The sequence below is a fragment of the Limanda limanda genome, chromosome 15 (assembly GCF_963576545.1).
Source record: "Limanda limanda chromosome 15, fLimLim1.1, whole genome shotgun sequence".
Classification (NCBI taxonomy): Eukaryota; Metazoa; Chordata; class Actinopteri; order Pleuronectiformes; family Pleuronectidae; genus Limanda; species Limanda limanda.
The window spans coordinates 24371511-24397132 of NC_083650.1; the positions used below are offsets into that span (position 1 = coordinate 24371511).

Consider the following 25622-nt stretch of genomic DNA (forward strand, 5'->3'; position numbering starts at 1 on the left):
AAACTTGAACGTTGTGTCAGCTGAGTGAAACTAAAAACTCTGAGCTGCTTGTGTCTCTGTGGTTTGAGAGAAACATGAGTCATTTAAAAACCTGATGAGTTGATGACACCTGGGATTTAATTTAATATTTAAATCTCATCTGAGACACAGAATATTAATAAACTGAAGAAACTCAAGGTCGTGAGAGAGAGAGAGAGAGAGAGAGAGAGAGAGAGAGAGAGAGAGAGAGAGAGAGAGAGAGAGAGAGAGAGAGAGAGAGAGGTGTTGAGCTTTAACCTAAACCTAAATCTAATTTAAACCTTAAAGTAACCAAACAGGAGCTTTGGAATCTACTCCCCCCAGTCATATAAATTCACACGTTCCCAGGGAACTCGGGCGAGGAGGTGGAGTTGCTGCTATTTTTAACTCCAGTCTATCAATTAATCCTAAACCTAAACTCAGCTACAACTCATTTGAATGTCTTGTTCTTAATCTTCCACGTCAATCCAGGAAACACCAACCGCCAATCATATTTGCTGTAGTTTATCGTGCTCCTGGGGCTTATACTGAATTTCTAACAGAAGTTTCTATCAAACCTAGTCCTAAAGACCGATAAAATCATTATTGTTGGTGACTTTAATATTCATGTTGACAATAATAATGATAGCCTTAGCGTAGCATTTGTTTCGATACTAGACTCAATTGGTTTCAGTCAGTGTGTACATCAACCTACTCATTGTTGTAACCACACACTTGACCTTGTGTTATCATACGGTGTCAAAATTGAACATTTAACAGTACTTCCGCGCAATCCAATACTTTCAGACCATAATTTAATAACCTTCGATTTTTCATTATCTGAATATATGCCCCTAATAAAAAACAAATTTTCTAGATGTCTACCTGATAGTGCTGTAGCTAAATTTAAGGAAATAATTGCGATTACATTTAAACCCGTATTATCCGTCGACATAAACAACAAATTCTTTAAAAACCCGAGCTCTATTGAGATTGACCACCTCGTAGACAGCTCTGCAGACTCATTACGATTAACATTAGACTCAATAGCGCCTCTAAAAAAGAAATGTGTAAAACATAGTAAATTAGCTCCGTGGTATAATTCCAAGACACATGAGTTGAAACAAATATCAAGAAAATTAGAAAGGAAGTGGCGCTCCAGCAACAGTGTTGAAAATCTCCTAGACTGGAAGAGTAGTGTTAAAGAATATAAAAAGGCTCTCCACAAAGCAAGAGCTGCCTATTATTCAAAACTAATAGAAGAGAATAAAAACAACCCAAGGTTTCTCTTCAGCACTGTAGCCAGGCTGACAGAGAGTCACACCTCTACCGAACCCAGTATTCCTCGATCCCTAAATAGCAATATCTTTATGACCTTTTTTAATGATAAAATTCTAACTATTAGAAATAAAATCAACCATCTCTTGCCCTTAATTGGCACTAATACCCTCCCAACAACAGAGATCTCAGAAACGGCTGAGAATCCTTCCCATTACTTAGACAGCTTCTCTCTGATCACCTGTGATCAGTTTACCAAAATAATCTCAGGTTCTAAACCAACAACCTGTATCTTAGATCCCATTCCAACTAAATTACTTAAATTACTATTCTGCCCCTAATAGATAGTTCGCTACTTAACACAATCAATCTGTCATTATCATCAGGTTATGTACCACAGTCTTTTAAAATAGCTGTAATCAAACCCCTACTCAAAAAACCCACCCTAGACCCAGAGGTTTTAGCAAATTACAGGCCAATATCTAATCTCCCCTTCCTGTCTAAAATCTTAGAAAAAGTTGTAGCCAATCAGCTGTGTGAGTTTCTCCAGGAAAATAATATATAAGACTTTCAGTCTGGGTTTAGAACCAATCACAGCACAGAGACAGCCCTGGCAAAAGTCACTAATGACCTTCTAATAGCTTCAGATCAGGGACTTGTGTCTGTCCTCGTTCTGTTAGATCTCAGTGCAGCATTCGACACAATTGACCATCAAATTTTATTACAGAGACTAAAACAGTTAATTAACATTAATGAAACCGCCCTAAACTGGTTTAAATCTTATTTTTCTGATCGCTCCCAATTCGTACAAATTAATGATGAGTCATCTGTGCGCACCAAAGTTAACCATGGTGTTCCACAGGGGTCTGTGCTCGGCCCAATTTCATTCTCATTATATATGCTTCCACTAGGAAACATTATCAGGACACACTCACATACTCGGCCCTAAACACCTTAGAGAAACATTATCTTATGATATAGCTGCGCTAGACGACATTGCCCTTGCTTCCAATGACACAGTCAGGAACTTGGGAGTGATCTTCGATCCTGATTTGTCCTTTAATAGTCACTTAAAACAAATTTCTAGGACCGCCTTTTTCCACTTGCGTAATATCTCAAAAATCAGACATGTTCTTTCGCAAAAACATGCAGAAAAACTAGTCCACGCCTTTGTTACATCGAGACTGGACTATTGTAATTCATTATTATCAGGCTCCAGCAGCAAGTCGTTAAAGACTCTGCAGCTGGTCCAAAATGCCGCAGCACGTGTCCTGACGAGAACTAAGAAAAGAGAGCACATTTCTCCAGTATTAGCATCGCTACACTGGTTTCCTGTTAAATCTAGAATAGAATTTAAAATTCTCCTCCTCACCTTCAAGGCCCTTAATAATATGGCACATTTTTACCTTAAAGAGATGTTAGTACCATTTCAACCTACTAGAGCACTCCGATCCCAGAACTCAGGTTTACTTGTCCCTAAAGTCTCTAAAAGTAGAGTAGGAGCCAGAGCTTTTAGCCATCAAGCCCCACTCCTGTGGAATAATCTCTCACTTTCAGTTCGGGAAGCAGACACGCTCTGTTCGTTTAAGAGTAGACTCAAAACCTTCCTTTTTGATAAAGCTTATAGTTAGAGCTTATTAGTGCGGCAGAAAGTAACTCGCCCTATGTTCCAAAATTGATTAAAAGGCAAAAACCCCTGATGATGCTAAGACGCACAGGGAATTTATGACACAAGACACACGGAGCTTCTCTTTCCTGCTTCTCCTTCCTCTTCTCCATACTTGTCACATCAAAGTAAATCTTATCTCATCAGTACATGTTACTAACTTGACCCCTTTCCCGGAGTTTCTGTGCCTTAGCGCCCGCGGATGCAGGGCCACAGCTTTTGCCGCACCATGGATATGATTGAGAATCGCGCGTCAGAGGTCGCAATGGTGGATCCAGTGGTGGATTCTGTATCGTGCCAGCTGATCGTAGTGGTAATGGAGGATCCTTTGTCGCGTTGGCATCGGATGATGGTGGACCACGACCGAGGCGGCAGCTGATAATGGATTCTAACTCGTGGCAGTGGACAATGACTGTGGACTATAGTGGATCCCATCCTGATGCTGGATCGTGATCTTGCTAGCTGCTGACCAGAGACTATGATTGCAGCAGGACTACTTCACACATAGTATTGAAAAATGTTTACCCTCATCGATGCTGCTAAAAACTTTAATCCTGATGATGTTTTCTTAGACTTGACATCTATTGCACTTCTGTCCGTCCTGGGAGAGGGATCCCTCACATGTGTCTCTCTCTGAGGTTTCTACATATTTTTACCTGTTAAAAAGGTTTTTAGTAGTTTTTCCTTACATGTGTTGAGGGTTAATGACAGAGGATGTCACACCATGTTAAAGCCCTATGAGACGAATTGTGATTTGTGAATGTGAGCTATACAAATAAAACTTGATTGATTGATTGATTGACTATGTAACTGTTACTGAAGAACAGCGCCCCCTGCAGCCACATGTGATGATTTACTCTTTTTGACATGTTCACACTCAAACATCAGACTCACTTTAATCAAGCTGCTGCTTTAAGGTCAAGAAAACTGCATAATGTTGCTTTAACAACAGATGAGAAACAACTCTCCCTGGTCTCAAGCCCCTTTTCCACTGGTTAGACTGGTTTTTAAAACCCACCAACATAATAACAGCAGCGAAACAATGTTCTCATGTCAGTAAAAGCTAATTTGCAGCAGACAATAAGAACGAGTGATTTATTGGTTGATAAGAATCGGCAGATATCAGCCGTTCAGTGACGTGTTGCATCAGAGAGTATTTGCTGATCCACACAGAAGAAAAACATTTATTTTAAATAATAAGCAGAACATATTCATTCATGTTCTATATATTTGGCTGCATTTGTGTTTTGTTTTCATTTATAGCTGTTTATGATAAAGTTTCTGGTTAAACGCCCCAAATAAATTTCTTTTTCATCAGGGTTTGATGAGATTATTGCAAAAGATAATTCATATATTAAATCAAAAGCTGCAGCGCCACCATGTGGCTGATGATGAGACCTGCAGGTGGGAGAAAAGTCTTCCCACTGACACAAAGGTTTAAATGTACAACAGAAGAGTTTCCTGCCACAATAAAACACAAACCTTCTTGTCTTCACTTGAAAGCCGGAGTCATCGGTCAGAGCAGAGACGTCATGTGGAGGAAACATCCATCAGCTGCAGAGCTTCACTGAGCAAAGACCAGCTGACCACCGCAGACATGAGCAACTGGCTGAGGAGACACTGGTGGGACCAGAAGGAAACCAGCTCCCACTCAGACAGGAAGTCACACTGAGGACACGTAAGGTGAGGGACTTCAAAATAAAACAGGACATATCGACAGAGTCCAGCTGGGATTTTAAAGTTTAATAAAGATAAAAGAAAGAACAGATTCAATTATGTGTTTGAATTATAATCTGTTACAGTTCATCACATTTCAAAACAAAAAGCTAAACTGTCTGCAGACGAGTGTTTTCATCAAACAGAGAATTACGAGCCATGGAAATAATCACACATAACCACAGACTGTATATGGAACATAACACACAGACAGACGATGTCAATTCTGACATAGTCCTCCATTGAGTCATTGGTGAATAATAACAAAGACATATTTATACGTAAGAATGGCAAACATCACAGGTTGCATTCAAACTTTTGTTGCATGACTGCGGCAAAAATATACAGAATAAGCTTTTTTTAGGGGCCAATGCAGATACTGATATCAAGGAGTAAAAAACATCACTTATATATAAAATTGCCAATAAAGCTCAAGTAAAACAATATTATTTAAAGAAATTAAGATAAATTGAAAGTAAACACGAATCAACAGAATATATAGAACTTGAATTAAGACAAAACAAATTTCAATGTAAAATAAAATCATAATGCACATTATTTATCCTGTAAAATAAACCTTTTCATATCGGTGCATATCTTAAAAGGCCCATATCAGCCAATTGAAATATTGAAGGTAAACACAAAAGCAGATATCACAGCATTTCTTTTTCATTTATACTGAAATTCAATCCAGATCAAGTCGTTCTTTTCAATGAGCTGTTACAAAACTGGTGAGTCTAATATGTGAAGGTGTTTAAGGATGAATGTTGATTTTCATGCTCTTGTTTTCTGGAGGATGCACCGTTCATAGTCGTCCTGAAACAAAGTGACAATAACTGCAAATTACTAAAGTACACATTTGATGCTTCAACACCACAACATGATCAAGGCCGTTCATAGCTTTACACAAAGGATTTGAAATTTGAGACACCTATTGAACTGCATACTTATCGTAACTATTTAATAATGATATGATGGAGTTTCAGTTGAGGTTTATTTCAAATGCTCATGAGCCAGGAGCTGAACAGACAGTTGTTAATATTTGTACCTGAAGCTGAATGTGGATTTTCATTCACGTAGTCAGAAGTCTCCTCTGGATCACCTCGGGTTCCTGTGAAGATCAGACAGAAAACGACTTGAGAATGTGGAGAACCACTGTTTTATTCATTTAGTTGATCTCGTTGCCACTCTAATATCTCTATCACAACCAGCATCACCAGCTTCAGGTTCTCCACACGTGTTCCAATGCAAATGAATGTCCTTGTTGTTCAAACATTATATGGAAGCAGCTAAACCGATCCCTGGTTCAGTTTGATCCGGGTCTGACTACATTCTGGTGCTTTGGTCTGGAGCCGGGTCTGAGGAACCTTTCCACCTGTAACTCTGCTTCAGACTCAACTGAAAAGTCCAAATGTCTGTCTTTGGACCATGTGACTAAAATGAGATGTTGGAAAACCACGCATGTGTATTGATGTCATGACATCGTGTTGGACATTTCTGTCCTCATCTGCCCGTCCACCTGAACTCAGAAGGTTTTTCATTTAGGACTTCTCTGCAGGAGGCACATGTTATACTGTACCTTCCTCCGTGTCTTCTCTGATTGATTCATAGATGCAGTCGTCACCTACGAGTCAATAAAAAATCAAATCAACATGAAATGTAATTGGAAACTTTGTGACTAGGTTCTTCTGAAAAGCAACAAGTTAGAAATAGCTGTGAAGGCCTTCAGCAGGAGAAGGACGGCTGACCAGTTTTGTAACAGCTAATTGGAAAGAACAACTTGATCTGGATTGAATTTAAGTATAAATGAAAAAAGAAATGCTTTGATATTTGCTTTTGTGTTTACGTTCAATATTTCAAATGGCTAATATGTGAAGGTGTTTCAGGATGAATGTTGATTTTCATGCTCTTGTTTTCTGGAGGATGCACCGTTCATAGACGTCCTAAAACAAAGTGACAATAACTGCAAATTTCTAAAGTACACAACACACTTGATACTTCAACACCACAACATGATCAAGGCCGTTCATAGTTTTACACAAAGGATTTGAAATTTGAGACACCAATTGAACTGCATACTTATCGTACAAGAACTATTTAATAATGATATGATGGAGTTTCAGTTGAGGTTTATTTCAAATGCACATGAGCCAGGAGCTGAACAGCCAGTTATTAATATTTGTACCTGAAGCTGAATGTGGATTTTCATTAACGTAGTCAGATGTCTCCTCTGGATCACCTCGGGTTCCTGTGAAGATCAGACAGAAAACGACTTGAGAAGGTGGAGAACCACTGTTTTATTAATTTAGTGGATCTCGTTGCCACTCTAATATCTCTATCACAACCAGCATCACCAGCTTCAGGTGCTCCACACGTGTTCCAATGCAAATGAACGTCCTTGTTGTTCAAACATTATATGGAAGCAGCTAAACCGATCCCTGGTTCAGTTTGATCCGGGTCTGACTACATTCTGGTGCTTTGGTCTGGATCCGGGTCTGAGGAACCTTTCCACCTGTAACTCTGCTTCAGACTCAACTGAAAAGTCCAAATGTCTGTCTTTGGACCATGTGACTCAAATGAGATGTTGGAAAACCACGCATGTGTATTGATGTCATGACATCGTGTTGGACATTTCTGTCCTCATCTGCCCGTCCACCTGAAATCAGAAGGTTTTTCATTTAGGACTTCTCGGCAGGAGGCACATTTTATACTGTACCTTCCTCCGTGTCTCCTCTGATTGGTTCATAGATGCAGTCGTCACCTACGGCAATAAAAAATCAAATCAACATGAAATGTAATTGGAATCTTTGTGACTAGGTTCTTCTGAAAAGCAACAAGTTAGAAAAAGCTGTGAAGGCGTTCAGTAGGAGAAGGACGGCTGACCGTGGAGAAGAGACGAGTACACTGGCAGCTGGATTTCATCGTGGTGGAGAGTTGGGTCTGAGCTCTGATTGGTTCTCAGAGACTGGCTGAGCCTGAAACAGTCAAACAAGCACAAGTGAATGAAACAGAAAAAGTTAAGTATTGCTGTTTTGTTGAAGATGAAACAAGAGAGAGTGGAACCAACCTGTCACAACACAGATCTGTGAATAAAGACAAAAATTATCACGTTACATGATTTTATTTTTCAACCTCTGCTCCATGACTATCGTGACAATAGTTTGGAATAAGTTTGATTTAAATGAAATGAACAAGAGCAGCTCTCACTCTTTGAATTCCTGCACCAACACAACAGCAGCAGCGAGAGGAGGAGAATCAGTGTGAAGCCTCCAACCAGCCCAACGACCAGCGGCACAGGAGACGTAGAGGGAGGTGCTGCAGGAGTCACTGATCAGAGGAGGAGCAGTGAGGAGCAAAGAAAGATCCATGACGTGGACAAACATAGAACCAACACTTCAGCAGACGTTTTGACGTGAAAAAAAACAACTTTGTGAATACGTTTTGCAGTTGAAGAAATATTGTAATATATGCAAAAAAGGTTTGTAGTTTACTTTGTACATGTGGAAAAATAAGTGAAAACGTTTTATAATTGTATTGAGCAAGTGGAGCTGGTGTTTAGAAACCGTCTCAGTGAAAATACTGAGTAGAAAAGTTTTTAATCTACTTCTCAACCTGGAGACTCCTTTTCTACCTCATATTGATCACACTCACATTTTACTGACATCCAACTCTCCGCTGAGAAGTCTCCTGAATGTTCACACTTGTAGAAACCTTCATCTGACTGTGACACAGCTGAGATTTCCAGTTCCCTTCTGACATCACTTTGGAGGAGTTCACCATTTTTGTAGAAAGCGAAGTTGGAAAAAAGGTTTGTTCTTCCGAACCATGAGCAGCTGAGAGTAACGGACTGTCCCCCAGTCACAGGATGGGCAGGGCTCTTCAGGAGAACACGATCTGAATCTATAAACAGTTAAAAAACCATCAACAATGTGAACAACCTGATAATTCAGCTCGTATATAAACAGCATAAGTCTAAATATTAGATGTTAAAGTGGAGCCAAAGCCATTCAATGCACGTTTAGTTAAACTCTGCTCCTCAGGTCCATGAGCTGTACGTTGTGTGTGCGCTGGAAAAACATCTGGTTTCAATACACAGCCCTGGCTTCAAGAGCAGGACGTCTGAGCTCAAGCAGGGGAGAGTTGAGTGTGAGCGCAGGGTTTAGAGTGAGAGCATCACTAAATCTGAATGTGACATCAATAAGTCCTGCTCTCCAACCAAAAGACCTCCCTCTTGAGTACAGAGAGGGAAACAGCCTCCAGGTGGCGCTGTGGGCTGTGGCGTTCACACAGTCACGTGATGTCTGCTTGTTTAACGCAGACGGACACACTCTCACAGCTGATTCTGGGCGTTGAACGAGTGGTTTGTGTAAATAAAGATGGTGAATTTCATCCAGAGATCATGTTTGATGTGATGCACCTTGGTACATGTGGGGGGAGGCAGTGCTCCCCACCTTCAGTTACTCTACCTTTAAATCACATTATGGGATGTTGGAAACATGCACAGTGTGAATAGATTCAATGAAAAACTACAACCTGCAGTGATGTTGACTGCGTTGCTGATCTCTGATCCAGATTCACACCAGTAAACTCCAGAAGGAGGAAGATGATCCATGTTCCATGTTAAGCTTGTCTCCTGAGACTCGCACTCGAACAATCGTAGATCGTCCCACAACCCAAACAATCGTACTCTGTCTCCAGTAAACATTGACAATCTCCACTTATCAGAGTTTCCCTCGCAGGTCAGACGGACTTGGTCATGTCTGAAGTGCTGCACTGAGTCCGGACTCACTGTGAGAGACACTGACGAATAGGAATCTGAAAAACGTGACATGAAGAGTGAAACAGAAACTAATGGTTTAAATTAGTTGAGCATTAAAAACGTGAAGCCATCAGCAGAGACTCCATCTCGGTCACATCTTGTTTTTGGGAATAAGGTCATAATATTACCAGAATACATTTGTAATGTTTCCAGATTAAAGGTGTCAGAAGAACGACATCGTTTGTTGACATCACAGTGACATCACAGTGACATCACAGTGACATCATGATGATGTCAGTCTGAGCATATGATCATAAATAATATCAACTTCAGGTCAGTCCTATAGAATGCACACAAAATGTTGTGGAATGATTCTCTGATCAATATAAGCTTCAGATTGTGTCTCTAACCCTGTATCTGTCTTGACCTTTGACCTTTGACCTCTAAAAGTAAATCACCTGGAGGAACCATTCAAAGTAAAGTTCCCCAAGTAACTGAGCGACAGAAGGGACAACATCTGCTTCAAGAGAAAGAAACAAACTCACCTACAGGCCACACCCACTTTGTCTTACTGTACTCAGTGTAAAACACGGGGTCTCCTCTTCCAGCTCGACATGCATAACCTGCTGACTCCGTCAGGCCTCGGATGACGAAGGAGTTTTGTTCAGTTCCTCCGTCGCTTCCTGGGAGCAGCTCATAACTGAACTCAGGAATGTGCATATCACTCGGATCATATCGAAATGACTGTGGACATCTGGGGACTGGATCCAAACTAATGGGGTGAGCTCTGTACCAGTAGAACCTCCACCCTGCAGTGGGATGTGGACCCCCCCCACAGGTGAGAGTCCCGGAGGCTCCAGGAGTCAGCCATGACGGAGACACAGTGACGACAGGTCGTGGTGCAGCCGCTGAAACGGAACATCGTCACAACAAAAACACGTCTTCATGTTTGTCTACAGATGTTCATTTTGGAATCAATGTAATTTCTGGATGCTTCACATTCAGCCATCGACATGACTGCCCCCAAAAGTGAAGCCAAATTAAAACACCGCCCCCTGGTGGCTGCCTGCAGTATGTCAACCATGGTTTCTTTCATTTCAGTTTGTTCACGTGTTCATGTTTCTGATCAGTTTGGTTTTAATTAGTTATTTGATGCTTTAAAAACAAGTGAAACGTCCTGATTGACAGCTGACTCTGACTCGTGATTGGTTGAGCACATGTATGGGCGGGACCTCGATACCCAGCTCCACCCCTCCATCATGATTTCACAGACTCTGGCTCTAAATGACCTGAAAAGTGAAAGATGGCTGGTATCCGGGATATTTTGGCTTCTCTTTTGTACATGAGCATTGAACACATATAAACTTTTTAATATTTAAACTTTAACACCTATTTTTTAATACTAGATATGACTTGACTCACCGTTAGACAACGTGAGGGGAGCACTCCATCCTGTGGAGTTCTGCCGTGCACCTTTCAGTCGGCCCTGACACCAGTAGCTGCCGCTCAGATCTGACCCCAGACTGATCCTGAACTCCTTTGTGTTGGGAGGTGCATGTGAGCTGGTTGCTGTCCATTCATACTCCCACTCAGAGTCTCCTCCCTGGATCTCACACCTCAGGGTGACGGCTTCTCCTCTGTATGTGTTCGTCCAGTTGGGTTGAAGAGTCGCAGCAGCTCTGTTGTGGACTATTCATATTCACCAGTAAAGACAAAATAACAGCTTGTATCAGCATCAACCTTTACGTAATCTCAACAAACAGTCATGAACGCAGAATGGATTCTCTCCTCACTCACCGATTCCATGAATCCTGACTGAGTGACTGTACTGGGTGTAGTGAACTGGATCTCCTCTTCCTCCTCTGCACCAGTACAGTCCTTCACGTGAGGCACTAGCACTTTGTCCATGTGACTTGAAATCCTCATCCGTCAGGGGCTCCGAGGTTTTCTCACCTCTGTACCAATAATACTTCCATCCAGGTGATGCTGGGCCCACGGAGCAGGTCAGGAGCACACTGCCCCCTACTGGAAAGGCTCGGTGGTCAGCACTCAGGTTCGCCGCTGGTCTTTCTGTTAATGTTAAAAACACTTTGGCATTTAGTCCATTTCATGTGAGTTGAATGAAATGAGTAGAACATGTATCTCCTTCAGTCTTCTGCAGTCGTACAAACTAAAACAGCAGTAAAAGCAAAAGTACAGAATGGTTTGGCCCAGATTATACCACCTGTTTGCCACATCAGAGCCACAAGTTAGCCACAGCCGTCCCGTACATTAACCAAAGCTGCCAGACGTGGCCCAGACTCGTTTGGATCTATTTGGACCATATTCACCACATGGACCACTTTAGGTTCACATCCAGGTCACACTTTGCCTAGAGCACCGCATGTTTACCATAAAGACCCAGGTGTGTTTTGGGAGTGTTGGGCCACATTAGCTCTTTAACAAGTGGACGAGTTTCGGCTCGGATCCATTCTGTCCACAGGAAAGCTAGAGGAGCCGCATCACTGCCTGAAGTGGCCAACATCCATCTGGTCTAAAGGTGCTGAGCATCCACCGCATAAAGATGGACGACATCACAGCTCCACAACAGTGAGTTCGCCCCCTGGTGACTGGCTGCAGTACAGGTCAAATTACCTCAGGAGGAAAGGACGTTCTTGTACCTCTGATGTATGTTCAAGTTTTGGGTTGAACTGAATTAGTTTTTGACGTTATATAAACAGGGTGAAACATCGTGACTGACAGCTGAGGCTGACTCACGATTGGTCGAGTATTGGCCGGACCTTGGTCACAGATCGTTTGTATCCAGGATGTTTTGACTTGGATCCTAAACAGCACTTGTTTCCTCCCAGATGAGAAAAACATCTAAACATCGGTGAACATCATCTTACTCGTCAATAGGCTGATCGCAACAACGAGATAAATATCAAAAAGATATTCAGCTTTTGAATCGGTGCATCACTCGTTACTTTTTTGTTGTATTCTATTTCTTATCAGCGCATATGAACATAAACTGAAGGAGACATTTGCCAGTTTCTCAAAACTCCGTCTTTCTCACCAGAAACTGTTAATGTGACGTCATCGCTCCACTCGGTCGTGGAATTCAAGTTCTTCTTGTCTTTAGCCAAACACCTGTAGCTTCCACTGTCGGACGAGGACGCATTGACAATCCTGTATTCATTGTGTGTTGGAACCGTAGTTGAGTTGGGTTTGGTCCATTCATACTCCCACTCAGCTGGTACATCTGCAGGGACCTCACACCGGACAGTGATCGTCTCACCGCTGAAGACCAGACACCAGTCAGGCTGCAGGGCCACAGACGCCTTGTGGGAAACTGATCACAAATAGAAACAGAGAACAGAAGAAAGTAGAATGGCTCAGTACAGCTCCTCTCTCCACCAAACTGTACAGATACCAGTCCTCTCATCTTTTCATCAGGGGAAAGAATCAAAAAAGAATCACACAATCTTAAAGCAAAACACTATGCAACTTTTTAACCTTAAAACAGCAGCTTCCAAGTTAGTGTAGTGATTCCCTGCCTTAATAAGGAGAAAGTTTCCTCCTTCTCTCCCTGAGCGTCTGTTCTCTGTGACTCTGGTGAGTGGGTTCCATCTCCTGAGAGAAGAACTGACTGAGAGTCACAACCTGTCACAACCAGCTGCAGCTGAAGAGTGAAGCTGAACTGAGATCAGTTAGAAACACTCTGAAGTTATTAAAAAATAGCACATGTGGCTGCAGAGGGCGCTGTTGCTCAGTAAAAGTTACATCATTTTAAAGAAAGTCTGGATGTTTGGATTCCAACTAAATTTTATTGGTTCTGTCACAAGTTCCGTGAAAATCCATTCTGTAGTTTTTGCGTAATCGTGCTGACAAAGAAAGAAAGAAAGAAACGTCCAGGGACAGAATATAACCTCCACAGCGGAGGTAACTAGTCTTTGGATTTCTAAACTGACTCTTACCTCTGTTCTCTATTGTGACTCGGTTGCTGTCCTCTGTGAGGAAGGTTGTGTCTCCTCTCCGTCCTCTGCAGCTGTAGATGCCTTCCTCTGAGATGCTGATTCCATCATCTGTTTCATTATATCTTAGGATCTGAGCTGCAGAGGAGGCTGAGGTTCTTCTGAACCAGTCGTATCTCCACTCAGACGCGTTCTCCACAGAGCAGCTCAGTGCTACGCTTCCCTTTCCTGTGATGGTTGTGTTATCGGCAGTCAGCCTGGGCCTGGGTTTATCGGCTTTCAAAGTGCGTGAGAGAAAATGAAAGACTAATTAAATGGGGAAAAAGATTAAAGCGTATGAAGCAGAGTTTCACTCAGTAGAGGACAAAGTTCTGATCGTAGAATATATGAGACAAAAAAGGTCTAATGATGAATCTCAACATGTAAAAGGTTCATTGATCCCGACATAGCTCAATGCTTCTGGCCCAGATGTGTCCCACACTGTCACACTGGCCTCCAGCCCACACACCTCATGGAGTGATGGCACTGGGGCAGTCCACTGTTGTTTGCCAGAGCTGGGCCACAGATGAGCCGGAGCAATACCGTGTGTCAACCACAAGGGTTAGGGTTAGGCCCCCATGTGTTATGTGCTGTTTGAGCCATGTTCACCATTCATGGACCACTTGAGGTCCACATCCAGATCACACTTTGCCTACAGCACCTGATGTGTGCCAGAAAGACCCAGGTTGGTTTTAAGGTATTTGAGCCACATTAGCTGGTTTACATGTGGACCAGTTTAGGTTCACACCAAGATGCTTTCTGGGGATTGGGCGGAAATTGGTTTAGTAGTTTTCACGTAATCCTGCCAAGAACAACCAATAGAAAGAGATGAAGACGTAACGTCCTCGTGGAGGTTTTGAAAGATGATTGGACGTACGTGTTACTCTCAGCTGGAAGGCCTCACTCCACTCTGTTGAGGAATACCAGTCCGCTCTGGCCTTACACCAGTACTCTCCACTGTGGAAAACAGAGGCAGTGCCCAGCCTGTATTCACTGTGTGTGGGAGCTGTGTCTGGACCAGTGACTGGTTGGTGGGAGCTTGTTGTCCTCCATTCATATTCCCACTGGGTGTCTCCTCCTCCCTGGATCTCACACCTGACAGAGATTGTCTCACCGCTGAATATCTGAGTCCAGTTGTGTTGCAGCACGACAAAGCTTCTGTTGGACACTGAACATTCAAACACAAATATCAAACCAACAGAGAGAACTGGTTAATATTGCTGCTGACTGGTTCTGTTTTCATCGTAGCCAGTCATGAAAGCGTGCTACTCACAGGTTCTGTCGATGTGATGCACGTGACTCTTCTCTGAGCAGAAATCTGAGTGAGTCCTTCTTCCCCTGCACCAGTAGCTGCCTCCCTGTGAGATGCTCAGAGAGTTGTGCACAGGATTTGTTGCAATGGTGGTTTCCTCAGCGTCTGGGGAACGTGTGAACCAGTCGTAGCTCCAACCCGCAGACTCCTCCACAGAACAGGTCAGAGTCAGAGAGCCGCCCACTGGGATGGACGTCCTGGATGCTCTCACTGTGGCTCTGGGTCTGTGTGCTGCTCAGGAAAGAATATTCACATGTTTAATTATGATCCTTCCTTATTACATTATGAAACTCAGTTTATGTAGTGAAGCATCTATTAAATTAGCAAAACATTATATCTTCATCATTAATTAGGAGACAATTCATTATTAATCTTTACATCTGTAGTAGTATACATTTATTAAAGAAAATTAAAAATATATATATTTTTCATGTTGATTAGGAATCAATTCATCATTATTTTATAATTCTGTATATGCAGTAATATAGTATACATGGATAAAATAATACTTCCATTAGGAATCAATTCATGATCAAATTAAATAATTCAGTATATGTAGTATAAACCCATTAAAATAGCAAAAATCTATATTTTCATGGTTAATTAGAGATCAACTCCTAATTTTATTTTTTATGTTCAGTAGGTAGTATATATCCATTAAAATAACAACTAATAATATCTTTATTATTAATAAGAAATCAATCATGAATATTTTATAAGTTAGTACATGTAGTATAAATGTATATTTTCATCATATATAATTGAGTAAATACAGTCTGCATCAGTTGTTCTCTGCTCCTCCAATGTTTTTATAATGTCTGTGTCAAACAAGAAGCTGAAGTGAAGTGAGTGAATGATGTGATTGACTTTCTGTCCGTGTGAAAGGTCGACGTCAGGAACTGAGATCAGGTGTTTCAGCTTTGACTGTGGAGACTGAACGACGCATTCAGAAGAAGAAACGTGGATTTGTCCGGCTGTCGACACCATGTGGAAAATAAGCTTCATGTTTCTACTGTCCCAGTTATTGTGAATTGCTTTACTTGTGTTTCTCTTTGTCCTGTGTCTCCACATGTCTGTGGGGGAAGCTCCCAGCGGGGACAAGGACTCTGGATATCTCACCTGACACAGAGAGAGTGGCCCTGTTGCTCCGTTTGTTCTCTTCTGAGCTGTTGTGGTGAGCGATGCACTGATAATCCCCGTTCCTGTCGGGCGTTAGCTCTGGAATCCTGAACACGTTAGTGGAAGTGATGGGAACCATTGGTTTGTCGTTCCACTTGAACTCATAAAACCACTCACTGACATTTGCTTCTCTTATGTGACACGTGAGAATAACGTGCTCCCCAGAATATAGAGTGGTTGAGTTGGGTTCAAAGGTCAGCTCAGCATCTACCCCCCCGCACAAACAGGACATAGTTAGAGGAAATACCAACCAGAGGTTTGTTCTATAAGTTTGCAGTTCATTCGTATACTCACTAATCTTAGTAACAACAAAAATGGGATGAAATATAAATATAAGGTTCATTCTACCAAATTGGTGCAAAGTATGGTCCCCCAACAAGAAAAACTATCTACAAAACAATTAAGTATTCAGACATAGATATTTACTAAGAATATGTTATGGTCTATTTAAACCCAAGACATTAAATGAGATAGGGATAAGCTAAATATATACAAAAAAATCATTTATAGGGTACTTTCTATTGGGAAGTAGCTGTCCCCCACCCTGACATCTAAATTTAAATTCTGTAAATAACACTTTTTAGATTTTTTTCAATGATCTTATTTCAAAGATCTTTATGATTAGGCTCAAACAGAACTTGGAAGGTTTAGATTTATTGTGGGTTTAATTTTTAAATTAAAAAACTATACTCAAAAAATCATGTCCCCAGTTTTCATGTCACTACCGAAAAACAAGAGTTTTAGTCCATTGGCTGAGCCTGTTTTTTAGCCACACCCCTGCATTTTTGACCAGGCAGTGACACTGCATCCCTGTCCCTCATGGCTGAATGGTAAGCAGCTAAATCCCATAGTTTTGATATAAATGTGTTCCAAACTATGAAAATCAGCGTCTAACCTTAAGAATTGTCACTACCGAACACATATTCTCTTCAATTAAGTAAACTTTTTTGGGGTTTTATGCAAAGTATTCTGTTTTTATGTGTGTACACCTCTTACATACTAGCATTCTTTAGTTATGCTCAAAGTTAGCTATAATTGTCAATACCGAAACAGTCACTACTGAAACATATGGTAAAGTTCCAACTTCAGGTCTAGTTTAACTGCACATTATTCAACAGTCTGAAGCCGATCTCACTGCTGCAATTTGCCAACTCATGAGATGCTAGTTCTGCACAAATACTTTAATGCTGCAAACTGCTCACAGGACCATTTTTACATATCCATTATTCCATTTTTCCAATTCTATGATCAAAATTTTGACCTTGAGGTCAAAGTCACGCACAACATTGGGCGAAACCGCTTTTATTGGCTGCGACTAGAGGACAAGAGCTGGTCCACAGTGGACAAGGTCGTCACCTTCATCCCTCCACCAGACACCGTCCACAGAAGCATGTCCAGATCACCCCAAGAGTGATCACTGCAGTATGTGAAAAGTTAAAATTTGTGAATGGATTTGTGATGGTTTCTGACACTTAAACCCCTTAAACATACAGTACAACATAACATCAGTTATTTGTCAATGTTTTCTTCTATTTTACTGAACCCACTTGGGTAATGTTTGTACTTTTAATGGTTCTGGACGAACAATTGTTATGTCCTCAAGAATAAAATGATTCTATTGACCACAAAACATTTGTGTTTTTAATATTCCCAACCTATAGCATGTTATGAGTTAAGATTAAGCAATAAGGTTGAGGAAATATGATACAACCTTGCAAACAAAATACTGTGGTCACTCCAAAAACAGTGTAGTCACAACCAAAACACTGGATGTTTTGTAAAAAATAAAGTATATTGAGTCATCAACTAAAATGTTATGATACTGATTGGTTTAATGTATGTTCAATTTCATCAATCATCAACTCTGGAATCAATATGATCAGTATTATGCATTTTACAAAGAGATATTGCATTTAGATTTTGATGAATTGTATAAATTGAACTTATATAATACTTATAATTAGAGATGAGCCGGATACTCGGCTGAAACGAGTATCCGGTACGGATATAGCACTTTTGCCAAGCACGAGTATTATACGAGTAATACGAGTCAATATTTGTGCTCAGATTGAATGAAAATCCTCACACAGCGTCACAGCGCTCCTCCCCTTCACACACCGCTCTGCTCGCACACTCACAGAACAGCTCTCTGTCTCTCAGTCACTCAGGTCTGCAGGTCTTTTCCGTTAACGTTTAGGGTTTCTTCAGCTTGAAGTTTGTTTTTATTTCAGTTTGTACTTACTTATTAACCAGTTGAGTTCTGTTAAACGTGGGTTCGTTCAGACGTGGTGCTGGTTTTTTTCGCTGCATCGCTCTTGTTCACATGAATGTGATTATACCGTGTTTGTTTTAATTATCCTCATCCGAGAGTCCCGCGGACTATTTGATCCGTAGAACACAGTCTCCCCGCCCCCCTCTCTCTCTCTGTCTCTCTCTTGCTCACTCATACACACACTCACACACACACTCACCCACACACACACACACACACACACACACACACACACACACACACACACACACACACCTGGTGTGGAAATAAATTTAAAAAAAATAAAAATAAAAAAATCATAAAAAAATTTCAAAGTTAAAAAGAAAGTTATGTTGAGTATGAAAACACTTGTTATTACATTTCACTTCATAATTGCAACAGCATGTGTTGTATTCATTGTTGCAAAACTTGTTCTGTAAATAGTTTGTTTGCTATTGTGATCAAAATCATTGATCTGAAGCTCGATGCTGATGCTGTCCTGTAAAAGTTTTCTAATCATCAATAAATATAACAATTTCTGATCAACCCATATCAATTGCATGCTTTAAATAACATACTGGTTAAAGCCCCGGCCGTTTCAAGACAACCCGGCCTACTTCCTGGTTAAATCCAGCCCACTTCCTGATTAAATCACACCCACTTCCGGGTTAGGCACCGCCCACTCCGAGTACGGATACGGATACAGATAATTCATATGGTTAACAGATACAGATACAGATAATGCTGTATTCGCTCATCCCTACTTATAATACTTTTTTACTATAGTTTATTACTATGTTTTGGTAGTGACAATTTTTGGGAGAGGAAAAACATTCCAACACAGTCTGAAAATACAACATAAAAATTGACGGTTCTTTTACTAGATATGTGTACTTTAGATATGGTACAATATATATACGGAAAAAGTTTTGGGAATAAAACATACAAAATTTCTAAATATTTCCAACCTGACTTTGCACCAATTCGGTAGAATGGCCCATTAATGACGATAGAGATCAATAAAGAAAAGAGCTGACTCACATTCAATGTGTCCAGAGGAGAGGAGTGTATTCATCACTGAAAGAAACATTGGTATCTCATCAAACATTAATAAACCTGGTAAATAATCAAACACAGGACAGACTCTAGTAATTAGTCTGTTAGTAAGTACTGTTATATTGTAAAAGCGAGTATGAGCAGTAGTATTAAAACTACCCATCAAAAAAATTGTACAAAAGTATGAAATGTCTTGAGAATCAATAACTCAATGAATAAAAGAAGTTAAAATATCAGTTATCTACTGTGTTTGATCCATTTATTTGAATTCATGTGGATCAGATGATTGTTTCTGGGACAATATTCACAGCCTGTAACTTTAAAGTCTATAATTCCCATGAGAACATCACAACGTTTGATTTGTTTCTAAATCAACTTTTCTTATATCAAATTATCTTTTGGCAAATGAATCAATGAATCAGGGATAAAAAAAATTTCATGTGTCGGGCATCAAATAATAAATTTTTAGAAAAAATAATTTCCACTTTCTCACGGTTCTCCAACAATCACAATGCAGCCTCAAATAAAAGTTATTGGAGTGCATGTAACAGAATACATGCGGCTGGTTACCTCAGCAAATAGATAAAGACATTTCAGTTCCAGCAGCTGTTGCTGTGGTTGGACAAACATCTAATAAACACTTTGCATTCATAGAATAAAAGTTTCTGATACTCACAGAATAAGGACAGCACACGGAGCAAAGAGTTCCCCATGGTCCCATCCAGCAGCGCCACTCAGACACACTTCAAGACAGGTGGAGAATCAGTGGAACACATCTCTTATCAACATGAGTGAGGGAGGTGTTGGTGCACTTCTGTTTCCTGGGTCAGTTTCCTTCTTCACAGGAACCTCACACCCCAACTCTGAGGCTGCTTGTACTTTAATACGTTTCTGTTGCTGTCGAGCCACCGTGATAGAAATCAGCACACGTCCCTGCACCAGACAGAACTGTCGTCCTTAAAGTTACTGGACATTTTGAATTATATGATATCTGAAATAATGGGGATAGCAATGATGGAAATTTAACACAGTAAAAAAGAAAAGTAGCATTGCCTCAAACATGTCTTCTATGTAAAATGTCTTTGTAGATTATGATCATTTCATGTTGTGGAAGATGTTTTTGACTTTTTGATGACAGGAAACAACGTTATCTGACAGGAAATATGCAATCAGATGTTAAAACTACAGCATGCAACATGTGTCCTTAAATTCTAATTCTAATTCCAAAGATGTAAATTGTTGTATATTTTATTTTTTTGTGGTTTCTCACAGAGTAAATGATCCATGTGTTTGACTCATAGACTGAATATAAAGGCTTTGACGGGGATGTGCTGCTGTTATACTGCAGCGCCACTTGTGGGTCAAAAGTAGAAAAGCCACCACCGCTCTGCACCTGATGCAGAAATGAAAACGTCCCATTTTTAAATCCAGAGTTTTGATCTTTTGTGTCAAAACTCTGATTTGAAACTTAAAGTGATTTCAATGTGTTTAACTTTGTGCTGAACTAAATCAATTTGTGACGTGAATCCAGGAACTTTAAGATCATAAACAAACATATACACAGAATGTGGTTCTACACACATGGAGACATACTGAGGGACAAACTTAAATACACTGTATGTGTCTCTTTATAGAGGGTTTATATATTCTGCTTGTGTTGGGTCATTTCAATAAATACATTCTTCATGTGAATAAACACAATCGGGGCAGGAAGGTTGCTGGTTTGAATCCGGTTCAGATGGGTCTTCCTGTGTGGAGTCTGCATGTTCTCCCCGTGTTTTCTCCAGGTGCTCCGGCTTCATCTCACAAACACATGCAGATTTGGGGTTGTGTAGATTGGAGACTACACACAAGCTGCTGCTGCTTCAGCCTCTGGATCTTCAGGACACAGCTCAGCCTCCGTCCACACACACTGTCCTCTTCACCCTCAGCTCCACTAAGATCACTCCCACCTGTTGAGAGAAGAAGACATCAGTGTCACAGAGACTCACTTCATCAGCTGTGAGTCAGTGATGCAGCTCATCCAGTAGAAAGAGCAGCAGGGACTTCAGTCCTGTTCAGAGGTGGAGCAGCTTCCTCTCTGCTTCATGTTCACGTGTTGGAATGAACACGCTAAGAGCTCTGTGTGTGTCCTCTGCATGTCAAAGTGCAGAGTGGACACCTGAGAGGTGGATTTACTGCTGTTACAGGTGAAGACATGTTTCACTGTGTGTTGATGAACATCTGCTTCTGACAAACTGGGACCAGATGAGACAGATGGACCTCAGCAGAGGTTCTGCTCTGTAGAAAGAGCTCCTGGTTACCATGGTGATGAGGAGAGGCTTTAGTCCCACTGATCTCAGAGCTGTGACAAAGATCCACCTGATCAGTTCTTCACTGATGAAGTGAGAGGACAAACTGTCTCAGATCAGATGAAGACGACACGTCTCTGTCCCTCGTGTGAGGCTGTCAGCTGTGGTCCAGCTTCACTTCCTGTTCACATGAAAACAACAACAACTGTCGTCTTCACGTCAACTCAATCACATGATCCCAAGCAGCTTGTGGCTCGTCTGATTGGCCGACTGTTGTCTCTCTGTGTCTCTGTCCAATCTTGACGTCTGTCCTCATTGTCCTCTCACAGCTTCACTGAGGAAACACTGAGGCCTGAACTACGAAGACACTTCAACATGTCCAGGAGATCTTTCTGAGATCCAGCTCAACTGAACTTGATAGACACTGTCTCTGAGGACACAAACTGTCTCACTTACTCTGAGGACACACACTGTCTCACTGTCTCTGAGGACACACACTGTCTCTGAGGACACACACTGTCTCACTGACTCTGAGGACACTCACTGACTCAGAGGACACACACTGTCTCTGACGACACACACTGTCTCACTGACTCTGAGGACACACACTGACTCTGAGGACACACACGGTACTGACTCAGAGGACACACACTGACTCTGAGGACACACACTGTCTCACTGACTCTGAGGACACAAACTGACTCTGAGGACACACACTGTGGTGGAAACCTCTGACATCACTACTCAATAGAAACACATGGACCTGTCTCCAGGAAGCTGACTGAGGTCATCTGGTGTTTTGGTGACAGGACGAGTTTGGAGAGATTGAGATGTTCTGGGTGAGTTAGAGATCAACTGAACCAACCAGACGTTGATTTAAACTTCCCTTATCCGTCCCTTTAAGGAGAGTGTGCACCACACAACAGTGGAGAGTCACTGTGGTCAGTGGGCGGAGCTTTTATACGGGTTGATCTCCAACTTAACCTGGAGCAGGATAGCCTTTCATCAGATGTTACCATGATGATTTACCTTGTTAAGAAGGGGACAAGCTTCGTAGGACTGAAAAAACTAAACCTGAAGTTCACCTGATAACCACAAATCCTGGTTGGTAGCACAGACCCTGGACCTGTGATACTGACTGTGTTTAGTAAAATACTGATGAAAGCAGCGTGGACTGACTCCAACCATCTACTGACCTCAGAGTCTCCAGTCGACAGGTTGGACTCTGCTTTAGATCAAGCAGCTCCTTCACTGCTGAGTCCTGCAGGTTGTTGTCACTCAGATTAAGTTTTCTCAGATGAGAGGGGTTTGACCTCAGAGCTGAAGCCAGAGAAGAACAGCTGATCTCTGACAGTCTGCAGCACCACAACCTGAATCAAGAATAGAACTTTGAATTAAACTGATTTCATGTGTAAAAATAACAGACACATATTCATCTGAGCACAGACTCATAACATGGAAGACAAATATGAAATCAGACATGTTGGACTAAAAACGAGTCCTGATTCATTAAAAATAGATTATTTGGACCTGGTCTCTGTCCTACAGATCAGTTTAGGAAATCCAGAACTAAACTCAGTGTTTTAACAAGTAGCTGAATATTTAAAATGTCACATTAATGAATGGATTCAAGTTATGTATGAAGAGGAATTATGTTAAATTAGAATTAAATGGGATCAATTGTGTATAAATGCTGTTTTATAGATATGAGATCTACAAATGTCAGTCAGTGAACTGACCCCAGAGTCTCCAGTCGACAGGTTGGACTCTGTAGAAAACCACACAGCTCCTTCACTCCTGAGTCCTGCAGGTGTTTGTTGCCACTCAGATCCAGTTCTCTCAGATGAGAGGGGTTTGACCTCAGAGCTGAAGCCAGAGAAGAACAGCTGATCTCTGACAGTCTGCAGCTCTCCAACCTGGATAAAGAAACATGAATATTTGAATGTGTCCTCCTGTTGTTGTAGATCGTCATCATGTCAACACAGACTCTCAACATGCTGCTGACCTCAGTCCAGTCTGTGACCTGAAGATAAATATCAGATCAGACACGTTGGACCATTGTTTCAGTCATCAGCTTCTTCTCTGTGTGTTGGTCACTGAGCAGGTTTGTGTAATTAAACACTATTTAAAGTAGGGATGGCTCCTGACAGTCACTTCCTGTTTATTTCTATACTTATCTACTGTCCAACATGTTTCAATAAGAATGTGTCTTAGTTTGAAAACCTGAGGAGGACGAGTGCTCGGCCTCAGTCTACATGTTATTTACTGACACTTTCTTAGTGATCAGGAGCAGGTGAGTGCTGGTGAATGGAGTTGATGAGGTGGACGTGACTGACAGGCTGGGTGAGGGACAGATGACTGAGGGACAGTTAGCAGAGCTGGACTGAGACAATTTAAATAAATAATGACCCAATAAGAAGGAAAGTCAGAAAAGTGAAGAAGGATTTAAGGACCTCAGAGTCTCCAGTCGACAATTTGGACTCTCCAGTCCAGAACACAGCAGCTTCACTCCTGAATCCTGCAGGTCGTTTCTACTCAGATCCAGTTCTCTCAGATGTGAGGGGTTTGACTTCAGAGCTGAGGCCACGACTTCACAGTGAGTCACTGAGAGTCGACAATCACCGAGTCTGTAATTAAAGAAAATATCAAATCTGTGTGAATAAAATTGGAAAACACAACAAATATACAAAGCGTGGACATTTGAGCCTCACCCTGGTAAATCCCCTTTTTGAAAAAACTCCTCAAGAGAATCCTTTCAGATTTGGTACAAGCGTTCATTCAGAATAATAGAGGAACTCATTAGAGTCAGGTGGGTAGAGGTCATAGGTCACAGAACATGTTCATGGCCTCTTGAACATGATATCTCAAGTCTGTCTTTAGGGGATTACTTCACATTTAGACTCAAACATTAACTGATTAGATTCCAGTGGTCAAAGGTCAAAGGTCACAGTGACCTCGTGTTATTTTAAAGGCAACATGTGAGGAACCTGGAGGGACGGACACTGCACTGGTTGGTGGTGGAGGAAAAACGCAGGGTGGGAACTCTAGTTTGACAAGAAAGAAGAATACACTATATTTATTGCTTCTGCAGTTAAAATGAACAGTCAATAGACCTCTTCAGTGATCGTCTCCTCACTCTGTGCTAGCTGTTTGGTCACATATATATATATTAAAATATATTTATATATATATATATATATATATATATATATATATATATATACAATAACCTCCCTTGGACCCCACAAAGTCCAATGTCTGAATCCTCAAACTCCAGCACAGTGATCACATTGGATTTCACTCTCCACATCTGATCATCATCTTGTTCTCATCTGTACATTAGAACAATGAGAATGTATATGTACATAATAATAATAACTTTATTACACACACACACACACACACACACACACACACACACACACACACACACACACACACACACACACACACTATGCTGCCCAAAACAATGAGAACCATTTAACACTGAGTGTATTTGAAGAACGACTCATCTCCACTGATTGAACATGTTATTGATCATGTCTGGACTCACAGAGCCTTCCTGCAGTTCCTCACAGCTGGGATCAGTCTCTGTCGACCCTGGTCTGATGTGTTGAACTTGTCCAGGTCCAACTCATCCAGAACCTCACCTGACATCTGCAGCATGTAGGCCAGAGCTGAGCAGTGGATCCCAGAGAGTTCCTCCTTTGATTTGTTCTCTGATGTCAGGAACTGTTTCATCTGCTGATGAACTAAGTGGTCGTTCATCTCAGTCAGACAGTGGAAGATGTTGATGCTTCTGTCAGGAGAAATCTTATCACTCTTCATCTCCTTCAGGTTGTTGATGACTCTCTGGATGATCTCTGGATTGTGCCCTGTCTGACCCAGCAAGCTTCCTAAGACTCTCTGGTTGGACTCCAGACTGAGGCCGTGAAGGAAGCGAACAAACAGGTCCAGATGACCATTTGTACTGGTGAGGGATTTCTTCATGGTTCTCTTCAGGAGATCATCCAGGGAGAAGGTAATGTCTGTGTACCTATATTTTCCCAAGAAGTTGTTGAGTTCTTCTGTGTTTCTCTCGGTGTAACAGTGGAACATGTAGACTGCAGCCAGAAACTCCTGAAC

At 41.4% G+C, this 25622-nt stretch overlaps 2 protein-coding genes across 2 annotated transcripts in view; both read right to left on the reverse strand.

Annotated features, from left to right (window-relative positions):
• LOC133020347 (NACHT, LRR and PYD domains-containing protein 12-like) overlaps positions 1 to 25622 on the reverse strand; it is a 77077-nt gene that overhangs the window by 47647 nt on the left and 3808 nt on the right. The window lies entirely within an intron of this gene.
• Positions 9024 to 22856, reverse strand: LOC133020542 (carcinoembryonic antigen-related cell adhesion molecule 5-like). The gene is made up of 12 exons (XM_061087138.1): positions 22694 to 22856; positions 19883 to 21158; positions 19192 to 19227; positions 15840 to 16106; positions 14682 to 14951; positions 14286 to 14576; positions 13373 to 13645; positions 12472 to 12747; positions 11214 to 11486; positions 10839 to 11105; positions 9962 to 10324; positions 9024 to 9472 (listed from the first exon to the last, which is right to left on the reverse strand). Exons 2-12 carry the CDS (start codon positions 19917 to 19919, stop codon positions 9126 to 9128), a joined length of 2700 nt encoding a protein of 899 aa, XP_060943121.1. The 5' UTR covers positions 19920 to 21158; positions 22694 to 22856; the 3' UTR covers positions 9024 to 9125.